General features: G+C 35.6%; 1 protein-coding gene and 1 pseudogene across 3 annotated transcripts in view; both read left to right on the forward strand.

Moving 5' to 3' along the window:
• ARHGAP24 (Rho GTPase activating protein 24) overlaps positions 1-16,597 on the forward strand; it is a 520,392-nt gene that overhangs the window by 74,264 nt on the left and 429,531 nt on the right. For 2 of the 3 annotated variants that reach the window (XM_089912228.1, XM_022561678.2), the window contains exon 2: positions 12,870-13,069. In XM_089912228.1, coding sequence (XP_089768354.1) covers positions 12,890-13,069 — 180 coding nt within the window. In that variant the 5' untranslated portion in view covers positions 12,870-12,889. Of the gene's footprint in view, positions 1-12,457; positions 12,713-12,869; positions 13,070-16,597 lie in introns of those variants that run through there. The other variant, XM_089912229.1, reaches the window with a different exon arrangement.
• LOC115802094 (U6 spliceosomal RNA) lies at positions 4,693-4,780 on the forward strand (annotated as a pseudogene).

Genomic DNA, 16,597 nt, shown 5'->3' on the forward strand with positions numbered 1-16,597 from the left:
TTTATTAATTTTCCCAATAATGTCCCCTTTCTCTGTTATGTTTTGGCTCAGAATGCAAGCCGGGGTCAAGCATTCTGTTGAGTTATCATGTCTCTTTAGTGTACTTTCATTTGGAACAGTTCCTTAACCATTTTGTCTTTTTTGACCTTGAGATATTTGAAGAATGGAGAACAGTTATTTTGTTGAATGTACCTCAATTTTTGTCTGTGCAATGTTTCCTCATGATTAGGTTTAGGTTATGCATTTTTGGCAGGGCCACAACAGAAGTGATAATGTGTCCTTCTCAGAGCATCCCATCAAGAGGCCCATGATGTCAATTAGTTCCAACACTGATGATGTAAACTCTGGTTGCATCGGGTCTGCCAGGTTTCTTCACAGTAAAGTTACTATTTTACCCTTTCTAAATTAGGATTAATTTGTGGAAAGGTACTTTGAGATTATGTAAATATGTCTTCCCCACCAAACATTTACCCACTAGGTTTTGCATTCATTGGTAATTTGTAACTTCATTATCACTTCCATATTTATTAGTTGACATTCTACTGAAAGGAAGAGCTTTCTCACATCTTCCATTTGTTTATTTGTTTGCTTGTTTGTTTATTATATCAGTAGAACTCATGTATTCTTGTTTTATTCTATGGGTATGATCTATTACTATCATTATTTATTCTTATCTTCAAATTGTCCCATATTTGTCCAGTGAAAACCACTTCAAACTAGCCTCTGTGTCCTTTCAATATTCTTCCATCATTCTTGAGAATTTCCTTACTTTCCAGCACATGTTATTCTAGCATCACCTTGTGCTTTTCCTGGTGAGGCCCTGGAATCAATCTTTTTTTATCCAAGTAGCCATGATTCTATTTCCAAGTAAATGGTGTTTAGAAGTCAAGATCTGGATGCTAGGTGTACTCATTCATTGCTCGCTCCTGGTGTGTCATTACTTCAGGGTTCTCTCAGTGAGCAGCATTAGTAAATATATGTCTATATTTATTTCTGTATCTGTGTACCTATCTATTAAAAATCATGAGATGTTGGTTAAAGGGTATAAAGTTGCAGTTAGGCATGATGAATAAACCTAGAGATCTAAGCTACAACACGATGAATATAGTTAATAATACTTTATCAAATACTGGAAATTTGCTAAGAGAGTAGATTTCAGGTGCTCTCATCACACACAAAAAATGATAACCCTGTGAGGAGATGGTATGTTAATAGCTTGACTGTAGTCATCTTTTCACCATGTATATGTATACCAAATCATCATGGTCTACACCATAAATATATATAATTTTTATTAAAAAAATAAAAACCACGAGTTCATGATGATATCTCTAATTCTATCTCAAACACAGGATACATTCTCATCTTTCCATTTCCATGTTTGTAGCTTCCTTTTCCAAGGAAGTGAGAAACCTGGCTTCCCATTGCATTCAACATACATATTTATTTACTCAACTTGGAATACTCAGAAGGTAATTTCAGAATTGCTAATCCATTCTATAGCAAAAAGCAATCCCACTAGCTAGAATTCAATATTTTCAGTTTATTTTAGGGATAAGATTTATTAGAACAACATAATTTGTGCATAAATCTCAAATGTACAGTTCATGAGTTTAGACAGATGTCTGTACCCATATAACTCATATCCCATAAAGACATAAGGCATTTCCATCACCTTAGAAAGTTCCCTGTGCCCCTTCCCATCCCCTCCATAGCAGCCATTTTTCTGGTTTCTATCATCATAGACTGGTTGGGCCTATTCTAGAACTTCATATGAATGGAATCATGAAGTGTATATTCTGTATCTGGTTTCGTTTACTCATTATAATAACTATGGAATTCATCTATGTTGTTATGTATATGTATAGTTTGTTTCTTGTTATTGCTAAGGAGTATTTCACTGTATGATTATGCCATAATTTGTTTATCTACTCACTTGTTGATGGGCATTGAGTGTTTTCTACTTGAGGCTAATATAAATAAAACCACCATGGATATTTTCGTTCAAATATTTTTGTGACCATATGGATTCCATTTCTCTTGGTTAAACGTCTTTGATTGGAATTGGTAAAATCATAGGTAAAGATGTGTTTAATTTCATAAGAAATTGCCAAACCTTCTATCAAAGTGGTTGTACCATTTATGCTCTTACCAGCAATGTCTGAAAATTCTGGTTGCTCCATATCCTTCCTCATCAACACTTGGTGTTGTCAACTGTTTTTAACTTTAGCTATTCAAATGTTTATGTAATGTTATCTTACTGTGATTTTAATATACGTTTCTCTGATGACTAATGGTGTTGGGACTTTTCTGTGAGATTATTGGACGTTTGTATATCTTCCTTTGTAAAGGCTTTATTTAATTTATTTTCATTTTCTAAACTGTTTTGGGTTTTTTTTTTCATCTGTTTATTAGTGAGTTGTAGAAATCCTTTATATATTATGGATGTAAGTCTCTTGGCAGATATATGTTTTAGAAATATTTTCAAACAAGGTCTGGCTTGCCTATTCCTTTTTTTAAACGATGTCTTTTGGTGAACAGAAGTTTTTACTTTTAATAATTTCTGAATTATAAATTTTTATGGTTATTACTTTATATATCCTTTCTAAAAAATAACTTTTTCATCCCCGGTTGTGAATTTATTCTCCTATGTTTTCTTCAGGAAGTGTTAGCTTTTAAATTTAGGTCTAATATACATATTGAATTAATTTTTCTGTATGATGCAAGGTAGGGGAAGCCTAGATTTTCATCATTTTAAAGAAATTTTTCCCACACATAGTTTCATTGTGTTTTTCCTGGATATTAAGAAAAACTTTTTGGGGTAGCAAGTGATTAAAACCAACTCAAGCTAGATTAAGCAAATGGGAATTTATTTGCTCACTTTGCCGGGAAGAGTAAGACATATCTCATAAGATCAAAGGAAGATACACAAAGGCCAGGACTTCAGGAGCTAGAACTAGGATGGATATTCCGGGGCTCTCTCTAGTCTTTTCTCATATCTGCTTATCTCTGCATCACTTCATTGTGCAGACCACTTTCCTCTACAGGCCAGGGGAGATGAATGCTGTCAGCCTCATTCATCACAGATGCTCATTCTTCCAGCGTCACTATAGTAGTCCTAAGAAAGGACTCTACTTGGCACTGCTTCAGTCACATGCCCTCTTCCTGGGCTGGTCACTGTTGCTTGAGAGCTCAGAACCTAGGTGTAATCAAGTCCAGGCCCACCCTATGGCAGTGGGATGGTGCTACCATCAGAAACAACATGGAATGAGGGAGAGAGGGTTCCCAAGGATAGGCTTCTGGACATTCCAAATATTATATGTCCCACCAAAATTCCTATTTTTTAAAAATGGCTTTTTACAATGTATAAAATAAAAAATTAAATTAAAAATGGCTTTTTGTATATGGGATTTATTTATCTTTCACGGAGTTCTTAATTAAATATATTCAGGTGCAGTAAAGCTAGATTTCTATTCTGCTCATCTAAAACTGAAGTGTGAATTAATTAGATACTTTGAAGAACTAAAATGTATGCAAATTATATGAGAATGATGTACCTCCTAAATGATTAAAGTTTAACACATCAAAGTCCATCATAATGTGAATGATGCTGAATGAAGTAGAAGAGAAGTCAGATTTTTTCATTTTGATCTGTCCCCACTTTCCTCAAATTATAATGAAAAAATTGGATTGTCAATACCTCAATATAATAAATCATTGGGAGAGTAACTGTGGTTCAGTGATTAGGACAAAATTTATATACTTAGAGTGTCCATAATTTTCCAGAGCTTTAAAGCAAGGCTGATGATGTTCAACCCACAGGATTAATTGACAATAAAAGAAGTGGTTCTTATTGGAAATCATTAAGCACCTCAGGGCTTGCATTTGAAGGAGAAAACTTGAGAGTTCATTGTAGACAAATGACTGTCTCAGCCAAAGTTACCTACTTGTATAATATTTTCTTTGAAGTGTGGTTGAGTAAAAAGCTGGCTCCACAGAGAGCCTTGAAATGATAATGTGATCGACAGCATAACTGACTTTCCTGGGTTGGATTCACTAATGAAATCTGACATCAAAAGTAGTATTTTATACAGGCTTTTGTCTAAGTATAAAAATGTGACCATCAGGGGATAGAGATGGAGGACCTCTTTAAATGACAGGCCCAGAGGTTATTTTCCTATTATGAGAGGAGGACCCACCTGGGAAGGTTCTTCCCACCTTAGCCTGACTGTCTTCCTCAGCATTCCACTTGCTTCAGTTTTGCTCTCTTCACTCTGCCCACTGTGTACAAAAGCTCCCCTTCATGGCTGCCATTGCTCCCCCATCCTCTAGGTACTATAATCCCATTAATTTTCAGATTTAGGTGGAAAGTCTCTTTTCTTTTTTCCTTGAGACAGCTTTTCAAAATAAAGTTTTACCAATGAAAAATGAACTAGGAGGGAGGGGAAAGACACACAAAAGCTTAAAAATTGAGATGTTTATAAAATCTGCTTTCTGATCCTATTTTTAAGGGTCTAGTCATAGATGGGGTTAATTAATATAGAACAAGGGACATTCAACTCCTATTTCCTTTTCGCTGCTTCAGATCCATTTGCTTTGTTCTTTGTGGCCATATGATGCAATGATAGTTGCCATCTTAGAGCTCTCAGCAAACTATTAGTTTTTTCCATTAAAAGAAGTTGACTTTCCTGCTTGCTTTGGCAGCATGTTTACTAAAATTGGAATACTACAGAGAAGATAAGCATGGCCCCTGCAAATTCGAGAAGCGTTTTGTATTTATATGTGATGTACAGCATGGTGACTATAGTTAATAATACTGTATTGCATATTTGATAGTAGCCAGGAGAGTGGATCTTGATAGTTCTCATCCCAAGAAAATAAATTTGTAATTATATATGGTGATTGATATTAAGTTGACTTCCTGTGGTGATTATATTGCAATATATACAAATATTGATTAATTATTTTGTATACCTGAAACTAATATAATGTTATGTCAATTATACCTCAATTTAAAAAGAAAAAATAAGTTGATTTTCTTTTCTTTTCTCATTTCAAATGGCAGTCTCTCTCGGGGAGCACCTGAGTTTCTATTTTCTGTTAGGGGGGTTATTTTCAGTTCTTGTTTTATTTACAGGATCAAAGTAACGAAGAGTCTCTCTCTCCTTTTCATATATGATTGATTTGTTGTGACTGTCTGGAGTGCTGTATTGAGAAGCCATCTGGAGGTGCATTTAGGTCCCTCAGGAAGGAGAACTGTGATTAATTAGTAATGGCTGTCATGAGCTTAAGAGTAGCTGCACACTTGCCACATATCTGTCATTTCTCTCAATTCCATCAATGGTAAAACATTTGTTTTGATTTGATTTTTATTTCTACTAAGATTATCAGCCTTGGGAATTCCAGTGGATTTCTTTTTTTTTACTGATCCCTCAGATACTGATGTGGTGGTGGGAGAACACATCTAAATATATATTAAAATACTTTTCTCCCTGTTGAATTAAAACCTCCTTAAGAAGGAGCAGGTTCTCTCTACAAAGTCTAAGGCATTAAACATACAACAAAAACAAAGTAAATATTTAAACTTTTTCTCAAATGGTTCATCCCATTAAGTCATTTTGATTTCTTACCAAGTGAATATGGAAATATTGAAGCTTAAAATATAAAATGTAGATTGACATTCCTGATCCATTCCGACAGGTACATAATTTTCTATTATTGTGTATTCTCTGTTGTTTTCGACAAAATTTCAAATGAATCAAGGAACAGGATATTTAGTGTTTCTTCAGGAAAATAACTGCACATTTACAAAATTATTACCATTAAATTTCCCCCAGGTATGCTCTTCTGGTGACTATTTTAAACTTTGCATTCATGACTGTTGTACATTATTCAGTTCTCCTGTTTTCTTCACACTTAAACTCTTCAGTTTTAAGAAGAAATGTTTCTTTATTTTTAATTCGAGTTATAATCCCAGTGAGACAAATGGGATTTCTCTTTGCTCAACAGTTTCTGAAGTTTGGTTTAGCTTTAAGCCACTAAAATCTTAAAAGGTTGTATTTAGACAGGAGAATTTGGACTGAAGTCCTTTCATTTGTGTCTATAACATCAAATGGTTTAGGATTTTTGCACTGCACTCTGGGGAACCTTGAGGCCTCTGAGGTCCATTCTCTTAGGCCCCAAAGACTGACTGATGCATTTGCTTATTCATTCATTCCTCATTCCCTTCTATTTATTTAACAAACTTTTGAGTATTTAGTATATGCTGGTGTGGGGGTTCAGGGAGCCCATATCCTCCAAGAGTTTTGGTGTAGAAGACTGAACAGTAATAAGCATATGGCCACATGTGACAAAGGCTATGTTCAGAGTGACATGGGAACTTGTGGAAAGGGAACATCCAGACTGGGGATGGCAGTGGCTCTAGGGAAACCTTCGTAGAGGAGCTGAAGGATGAATAGAAGTTAATCACACAGTGAGAACAACCAAGTGTGGAAAACCCTTTCAAAGTATTTTTAAAAATTCGATTGCTTCCTGAAAACAGATTTGGCCTCCTGGAATTTATCTTGGAGCTAAAACAATCTCCACTATATCCACTGCAATATGGGATCTAGAGTGCTGATTCCCTTGTAGGTATCACAGTTTGATTCATTCTTCCAGTGGAGAGGTGGTGTGGTAGAGAGTGAGGTACAGAAAGTGCACTGTTTTTCACTCATCAGTTTTCTTTAGTTAGAGGTTACTTAGGCTACTAAGATGTAATTCTTTAAATATTTTCGTGCACACATTTTGTAAATGTACATTGTCTTAGTTTGCTCTGGCTGCCATAAAAAAATATCGTAGACTGGATGGCTGAAACAACAGAAATTTATTTTCTCAGAGTTCTGGAGGCTGGAACTCTGAGATCAAGGTACTAGCATGGCCACGTTCTGGTAAAGCTTTCTTCCTGGCTTGCAGATGGTCACCTTCTCGCTGTGTGTTCATATGGCCTTTCCTTAGTGCCTGCTTGGGGAAAGAAAGAGAGAGAGAAATCAGGCCAGAAATTATTTAAATATTTAGAATTTTAAAAGAGTTTTAAGTTCTAATCAGGTAAATAATTGCAGTTATTAAAGAAATGTTCTGGTAAATAATAAAAATAAAAATATAACTTCATAGGTTGACAGTAGTATACCACAACCAGTTTGTTCAGTGAACCTCGTATGGAAAGCTCTTTTATGTTCTTTGCTTCATCAAAGAATGTCAGATCAGCAGGAATATCCTTACATGTCTTCCAGTGGCGTGGAACTTAGTATTTTAAAAAATGAGAAAAGAATCTTAACAAATATGTTGCCTTTAAGGGTTTTCTTCTTAGGGAGAAGACACACACAAAGTGTATATACCCACATACACACACACATGCATGTTCATATACACATGTATGCATATATGTGTATACACACTTGCACTCACACATACGAATGAATACATACACATGTGCACACATACTAATTCCCTGTGTGTGTTTTTGTGGTGTGAACCATTACCTATAGAAAGGCTATATGCTAGCATTTAGGCATACAGCTCAATAAAATGTACTACTGCTTGTCAAACCAGCATGTTAGCAACAGTACAGAACAGTTTTTTTTTTTAATAAGAAAAGGGTTAGAATTCAGATAAATATTGGCCCTCTGTAGTTATACATCATGTACAGTGCAATCACATTCATTTTACAAAGGAGTTAGGTTCCACCGTCAACACAAAAGGTGACAATTGGATGTGAAAAAAATGACCCTTGAAAGTTACACAAATTGCTCACAAATTGCAGTATTTTACCAACTGCCAATTTTATATTTGTTTTCTCTCCTAGCAACAGAACAGATCACTGTTCTTTAAACAACTGGAGTAGTTTATTTGTGTTGAGCAGCCATGTGGTATGAAATCATGTGTACTCTGAAGCTCTGGGATCATGTGTGTGCGGTGCGATACTCTCCCCACCAGAGCTGAGGGAGCTGATGCTGGCCGTAAAAATGCACCTCCTGCTGGTCCCACATATGTGGGAGCACATGTTCATTGAGTGTTAAGGAGGCATTGTGGTGGAACGCGGTTTAAGCTGTTCTCTCTCCTCCTCTTTCCCTCTAGCTTCCTCCTCCTTTGCCGTTCTCTTGTGTTTGCTGAACATTGTCGTCTTGTAGGTAAATTCGAACACATTGCAACTCTATAGCATATGGCATTCTATTTAGATACATCTTTGTTTATGTGCCTATTTATAGGTTCTTTGTTGGAACAAAGTTACAAATAATACCTATGCGTGTGGCTGTTGGACTTCTAGAAAATTCTGTTAAGAGCATGAATTTCATTTCTGATCGCACCATGTAATACTCGCAGCATGCGTTCCTAGCTCATCTGGTTGCAAAAAAGTACTGTACGAGTAGAGGTACAAACCAGTTTCCATCCCTGGAAAATAATTTAAATCTGTTAGCCCATCAAATGACGGGACCTTTTTGAGCTCCGGCATAGTACAGTAGCTATCATTAAGGCTGTGAATACACAAGTTAACTTAATCCTGCTTTTGTTTTAGTTTAGAGTAACCATTTATTTATGTTACTGTTTTGTTGCTTTGCTAAGCACTGAGGTCGATGGTCCTACTGGCATCTCATATACAACCCAGCTGCCACGGCCTGACCACAGGAAAGTACTTTCCCAGTGGAGATTCAGTTAAAACATTCTCTGAGAATCTGAGTGAGCGAACCATACTTTCCTTCAAGCAAAACCAGAATTGATTACATGTATTTCCTGCCAAAGCTAAGAGGTGCAGTTTTGAATTTCTTCAGAAAGGGCAATTTCAGGTTCACTTAAATTTTGTGATTTTAACATTGTGTTTAAGAACAATTTTCATGTTAATTGAAGTGTTCTGTGTCAAAGGAGGAAAAAAAATCAAGTTCTTAAGGTAGACCATCTTCTTTAAGGCATTAAATGGAAATTCACAACTTTCCAAAATATTCTTTGTAGGAATTCTATTGTGATTGTTACATAGTTTCATTCCTTGATTCAACAATTGCTTGCTGAGTACAAAGTAAGCACTGGATATACTGCAGTGAGGAGAAGCAAGTTCTTGACCTGTTGAAGTGTGTGGGATCCTGCAGGGGTGATCAGCAATAAACAGCTAAAGAAACAGCAATTTAGAGAAGTGTCAGGAAGACAGAGGACAGAATTCAGTGATAGAGAATAACAAGAGGGGAACTAATTCACTAGGTGATTCGTAATGGTGGTTGGAGGAGGTAGGTTTTAGGCTGAGACTTAAAGGATGAGAAGAGGTGGGCCATGTAAAGAGCATGAGGCAGAGCAGCCTAGGCAGAGATCAGCAAGCATCAAAACTCCAGGCATTGGAGGGGTGGGATAGGGAGGGTGGGAAGGAGGGAGAAGCAAGAGGGAAGAGATATGGGAACATATGTATATGTATAACTGATTCAATTTGTTATGGGGCAGAAACTAACACACCATTGTAAAGCAATTATACCCCAATAAAGATGTTAAAAAAATAATAATAATAAATAAATAAATAAATAAATAAATAAAACTCCAGGCATAAAGGAGCTTGGGTGTTTGCAGAACTGAAAGTAACCTGGTGTTGCTGCATCAGAAATTTTAAGCGTGTGTGTGTGTGTGTGTGTGTGTGTGTGTGTGTGTGTGGCGTGCGGGGAAATGAGGAGGTGATGGTATGAGATTAGATTAGATCAGTAAATGGGTGTCAGATGATTCAGAACCTTGTATGCCATGGTTCAGACTCTAGATTTTAAAATAAGTACAATGGAAACCAATCAAAAATTTAAGAGTAGAGAATCATTATCTGATTTAATTTTTTAAAGCTCACTTTGGCTATTTTGTGGAGAATGAAACATGTGTGAGCATGTTTCATTGTGTTTGTGGTTAAAAATGGAAGCAATGAGACCAGTTGGAGGGCCATCAGAATCATCCAGTCAAAGACAATGGTGGCTTGGGTAATAGACTGGTGATGGAGATGGAATCAACTGGATAGATTTGAAATATTTTTTGGAGGCATCTTCTGAATTTACAGGTACATTTGATATTCAGGGTGAGGAGGAATCAGAAATCTAAAGTGATCACTTTTTCTTTTTTCCAACTGGTCATATCATGGTAGCCTTTACTAAGATTGGGTGTTGGGCAAGATCAGGTTTCAGAGGGAGATCATGTTCACTTTTAGATATCTAGCACCAAACCTATTGCAAAATTTATTAATTCATCAAACATTGATTGAGCTTCACCATATGCCAGATATTGTACCAAGTGTTGAGGATATCTGGTGTCCTTATGCTTATGGAATTACAGAGATGGTAGATTTCAGGGTGCAAGAAGGGACCATAGTTGGAAATCATCCAGTCCAACATCCTTATTTTAAAGATGAAGGGTAGAATTTGAAGCATTTGATTTTTGAAGAAATATCAAGACTCCTCTATAAAAATTATGGTTATCTTAGTAAAACTTAACTTTACTCAACCAGCAAAAATTGTGGTATTATTTTCCCTTAGGGATATCATACAATCTCTTTTCATTTCTGTTTTAATGAATTGTTACAATTAGTACTATTAAAACACTTTCTGTTGCATTCTGAAGTCATGAAAATATGGGCATTATAGCCAGCAGTTCAGTGAGTGATGCTGTCATTGGTTTCATTAGGCTTATAAACAACACATGCAAGAAGAATCATAAACCATGTTCAAATGTGCACACATTTTTTTACTAAGGGTTGATAGTAGACAAATGTGGAATTGGACACTTGTATTTTTTATATTATTGATGGTAGGTTGATATTTACCTTGAAACCTTTTAGGGGAGATTTTTCAAATTTAATGGAAAGAATTAATATGAGAGGGAAAAAAAGAAGGGCTGCAAAGAAAAAATTTGTTGTTGTGCAATGAATTCTAGATTTGTGTGTGTGCAAGTGGATGTATGTTGGATTGTTTTAAGAGCTTATTCAATTTTATAAGTTAATATATTTGGTTAAAGAATAAATAGGTAATGATGAGATAACAAGTTTTGTAGATGTGAACAATTTAAACACCAGGAAACCAAAAAATATTATTTAGAGTGGTCTAGATAAACATACTTATTATCTAAATTATGATACAGCATTTATTATTCATTTAAAGTGAGATTTACTTGGCTCTTTATCCTAGGTCAAGTACTGTGAAAGAAAAGAGATGAAAGTTCCTGCCCTAAGGGCATAACAAACTTGAAGCATCAGGCATGATCCAGTCTCATCACACACATGCACACACACGATGGGAGACTGTTTCCTGCAGTGAGCGGTGATTGCCATAGGAATGCCCTATGGAGAGAAGGAAGTTTCAAGATGTTTTATAGAGATGAGGGCCTGTTCATCAGAAGGATGTTTCAGGATAAGAAAGGAAAAAGTGGATATTGAATGAGATAGATGGCAGTCAAGTGACCTACTTGAAGATTAAAAGTAGGTTGAAGAGATGACGATAAAAGCAAGGATGGAGCTAGATTAGAATGCATGCCAATGGAAGAGGCAAAACTCCTGAGAGGATGGTTGAAATGGTCAAAATAAGAAATATTTAGCTCTGCTTCTTCCCTGTAAGTGGAAAGGCAGGACTAAATTCAAAGAAACCAGAAGTCCAAGGTTTAACCCTGTACCTTCAAGGAAGAAACGTAACAGCCAAGGGCTGACAGTCGAAACTTCATGGAATTTATAACTAGGATTGTGTACACATAAATTAATTGAAAAATTAGTAGTGAAAATAAAGACTAGATAGAAAGCTTGTTTTCTGGAACCTTGCTGAAAAAATAGAAGCTTTGTGCATGAATATACCAGAACAGGAGTAATCTATGTTTTATTAATTAATCTGTATCCTTATATCCTCATGAAAGATACAAGGGTAAGAGTGTAGTTTTCACTTTCTGAAAAAGTGCTTAGGAATAAACATTGGCAAGAGCCTGCAGGAAGCCTTCAGGACAGGAAAATGTCTTTTGTTCTTAAACACTTGTCCCTGGCTCTCCCAAAAGCCACCTTCTTACTGTGGTGTTTTAGCCTCTCACCTGTAGATTAATATTTCCTCTATGATAAATTAATTTGCTTGCTATGGACAGTGTGTATGACCTTATATTCCTTCACAATAACCTTGAAATTTTCTTCATCATGCAGTTGACTGGAACACACCACTCACTCCTGAAGTTTGAAAGAGACTCACTGGCGGGACTTTTTTCTTTTCTTTTTTTTTTTTCTTAAGCTTTTTCAGCTGCACTAATTCTTAACCAGCCAAAGAAACTCTCAAGGGGATACTTTGGGGGAAAGGGGAGCAGAGACATCTTGAGAAATTTTTACATATGTAAAACAAATGTCTTCCACTGAGGTTTTTAAAATAGTCCCTTTAAACTGTAACATGTGTCAGGCTAAGTTTGCTCAAATAATCACAGGCCTGCACAAACAGGTCCCAATCAGTACACACCAGACACAGAGGCCCATTTTCATGAGAGTTATGTTTTTGTTGGTGGTTTTAGTTTGTCTTCAGAAATTGCCTCTTGCGTTGGTGGTGTAGTGGTGAGCAAAGCTGCCTTCCCCAAATTACTTCTTAACCCATTATCTCTAGAACTTTCCCATTCTTTAATTCTACTTAGGAAAAAAGGTATATTATCTCACAGCTGAGTGGGAAGACGCAAGGAACTGTGTCCAAGTTTTCTCCAGGAATATTGTTGTCAGGTTTGTGGTTTGCTTCTAGAAATTTGGTATGTGAGTTAATTTACATTTTTCACTCTACCTCCAGCTTTTTTTTTTTTAAGGGACAGGGGTAATTTAAGAGGGAATTGAATATATCAGAGCACCTTATTTTTGTTGTTGTTGTCTGTTTGCTAAATAGGAAAGTCCATCAGCTTGGTAATGGAGGAGAGCAATGACTCCATGGAGAACCCCCAACAAGGCCAAGGGCGGAACAATGCCATGAAGTGTGGGTGGCTGAGGAAGCAGGGAGGCTTTGTCAAGACTTGGCATACCCGTTGGTTTGTGCTCAAAGGAGATCAACTCTATTATTTCAAAGACGAAGATGAAACCAAGCCCTTGGTAAGTAGGAGAAAATTAAAGCATTGTGGTGCTTAGTAGTCTAAGAAGTAGAGGGTTTGCTAGAAACTGATGGAGACTGAGGTCAACCCAATCTCCCTGGTCTCCTTCATTTCGTTGGCATCTTTCACACTCTTTCTCATTGTTTACTTTGGTTCAAGATGATGAATTTGCTAATTGAGGCTAAGAGACAAATTACACTTGTTGAATATTAATTTTAACTTTTACGAAGCTGTAACAGAGTGTCTGAGTCCCTCAGGCAAACTTACTTCACGTGGAAATGGTAATGGACATCTGCTAAAAGTTATATTCTATAGCCAAAGCATCTTTCTTTTTCTCAGAAGTAAGTTGAAAGATTTGAAGGAAAATTGTAAATGCAATTTTAAGTAATTTCTGAGACACCTTCAGTATCAACTCTCTGGGGGCTTCCCTCCACTCTAACTCACATAAAATATGGATGTAGTGCTAAACCAGACAATGTTGATACATCCAACCAGCATACACAGTATAGCCCCCTGGGAATAGTTTCTATGTTTCTTTGTGGTTTCTTACTGGTCTTTTATTTACTGTTTCTTACTGGTCTTTTAAATAAATTAAACAATTATTTTCTCAGCCACAAATCTCTGGGTTGCAATTAGAGAAAGGAAAAATCTCCATCATTCCCTGTAGGTACAACAAGCTTTCTTAGCTGTGATCATTGCTTATCAATTAATGAAAGGAGATGGGAACTGAGGTATCACTTCTGTGTTCTTCCTTCATCTACATCTATAAAATATATAAATAAGAGAAAAAATGTTTTAGATCAGTTTACATAAACATCCCTAACAGTATGTTCTTGAGGCTATTTGCCTTGTATTAAAATGTAAGAATTTAATTAGGAATTTGGATCAAGGCTCTGCTTTAGTATTTTAAATTCCTCAGACATTATAATTTAACAAAGTTCTCATTAGTATAATTGAATTACATAAAGATAGCAATGAATTTACAAACTCTACTCATTTTTTGAAATTGCTATTTTTTTAGCATATTTTTACCAGGGCCAAGCATTAGACTAAGAATTTATATATATATATATATATATATATATATATATATATATATATATATATATATATATGTTATGAAATGCTTACAATAATCCTGTGAGGTAGGATTATCCTCACTTAAGTATGACGAAATCAATGTTTAGGTGTAATGCATATTACCCAAAGTTAGACAGTGGTGCCATATTTTGCCTCTAGTTAGGTCCAAGTTCATATAGCCTCAGCCAAAGATCTCATAAATCAATAAAAGTATCCCATATTGATATCATGAGAATTACAGTGCATTTCCATACCTGCTATTGTTTTCATTGCAGCAAATCAGTGAAGAATATGGGGGTTATCATTATAGATGAAGAAATTGTGTCTTAGTGACATGAAGCAACATGACCCCCATCATATAGAGATCAGAGGCAAAGGAGTAAAGTCTTTTGTTTCTTAACTCTTACTCTAGGGTTCTTTTCTTGTACCTTGTTTTAAACAATGTAGTACTCACAGTAAGGTATTATCCTGAACATAAAATCATTTTTACCAAACTGAGGTTAATGTGAAAAAATGTAGAACGTGGGGGATCCAGTATGGAAACTGTGATATGGAGGACCGTGTTCAATAAAACAGAAGTATGAGTAATTTTCAATATTTTATCCTATGAACTCTTGTTCTGGCGTGGTTTGGGTGGACTGGGTTGTTAAACAGAATGGGTACAAATCAAATCATCAATTAGGTCTCATCTAGAACCTAAACAAGGGATTAGGGGAGAAAACAGAGGTTTCAGGGGCTGAGTGGCTAGAGAATTGAAAGGAAACTGAACAAACATTTTGACTCTTTGGTGAGCTCAGTGTACCTTCTAGTAATGAAGATAGGATACAATGGGTCAAGCTCGAGCTCAAAATTTCTAAAATTTGAGAAATTGCAGATGTCAGAGAATATGCACATGACCCCTCTAAACTGTTAAAAGAGGATATTATCAAATTGCCTTGGCTACTGTCCTCTGTGGAATTTCTTAGAAGGTCTACAGTCACAAATAGTTTTCAGTGCAATGTAGTTATTTTGACAAAAAGTTGGAAATATAAATAAGAAGATGCAAAAACTTCTGATTAATTCAAATGAAACTCTGCCTCAAAGTGAAAATTACTTTCATTCATAATATTTCTAAGATAAGTAATATTTTGATGTTAGTATTAGTTACTAGTATTTGTAGACTTATAATGACTGAAATTAACAAAATAGTTATATTGACAAGAAAATACTAATTCTTATACAAACCAAACATAGACTACAATCATTCCCCCCCCTCCAAAAAAGGATTCTTAATTTTTCTTCTACTTATTACTTGTTAAAGATTTGCTGTTAATAAAGCAGTAATAGTTTGGGGTGAATAACTTTGAATTATTATTCTTTTTTTGGATCATCTTTTATGACAGTACAAGCACCAGGAATTTTGACATAGTACTTTTAAATTTTAATCTTTTACACTGATGTTTAGACATGTGAGCACGGAATCAGATGAAAATCTAGCAATTCCTATATCAGAGGACATTTTGGAATTTGAAAGGACCATGTATTTGCCCATGAATGGATTAATTTCTTACTTTAAAGTGAGTTCTTTAAGTGAGCATAGATGCCTGACACATTGTAAGTGCTGCAGCACATTTTTGGACGAGTTGGTGAGTGATTCAGTAAAATATATCTCTAGCCAAGCAGAGTTGGGCCAGGACCATGTGCTGTCAGTAGTACTGACTATCCTCAGCTTCATGTATCAAAATCATAACGTGTATTTAAAATAATGAAGTTTAAATTACATTAAATAAATCCTGTAGTGATATAGAATAATCCTAAGAATTCGATGAAGAACAATTGAACATCCTGAAAAATGTTAAAACGGGAAAATATTTAGTTGTTATAAAACCCCTCATTTTATAGATAAAGGGTATGTGTGTGTGTGTGTGTGTGTGTGTGTATCAACCAAGGGATACTGTTAATGAGTAGCAGATGATGAACTGAAAAATCAGATTTCCTTGCTCCTAATCCAGTGTTCCTTCAGTTTAGGCTTTTGCCTGCTCACAAATCCTCAACTATTTTTTAGATTTGCTTCCAGTCAGAAGTACTGTTTTCAGTATTGGTACTTTCAAGCATAAGAATGCCCTTGACCTTCATATATTTTGATGAAGGCTATTTCAATAATACTGGAGGAAACATCACTAATGAAATGAAAAAAGCTTCACTCTTCTAAGCATTCCTAACCAGCTGAAAATGTTCAATAAACTTAATCTGGATTGGTTTTCCTCTCTCTTAATAGTATTTCTAAAATGAAAGGATTAAAACCCTTGAAATGTGTGTCCCTCCTGTCCTAGAAAGAGGTTCTCAATTTATTTTAGTGAAACTTTCTCTGAGTTTCTCAACTCAATAAAGAGAATAAACTCCATCATTATCCTTGTTATTAAAAACTGCACATCTGTTGGGAGAAACATGTAAACAAAATTATAATTGT

Source organism: Delphinapterus leucas, chromosome 5, assembly GCF_059928025.1.
Source record: "Delphinapterus leucas isolate spDelLeu-1000000601 "Yukka" chromosome 5, BTC_Dleu_Yukka2, whole genome shotgun sequence".
Taxonomy (NCBI): Eukaryota; Metazoa; Chordata; class Mammalia; order Artiodactyla; family Monodontidae; genus Delphinapterus; species Delphinapterus leucas.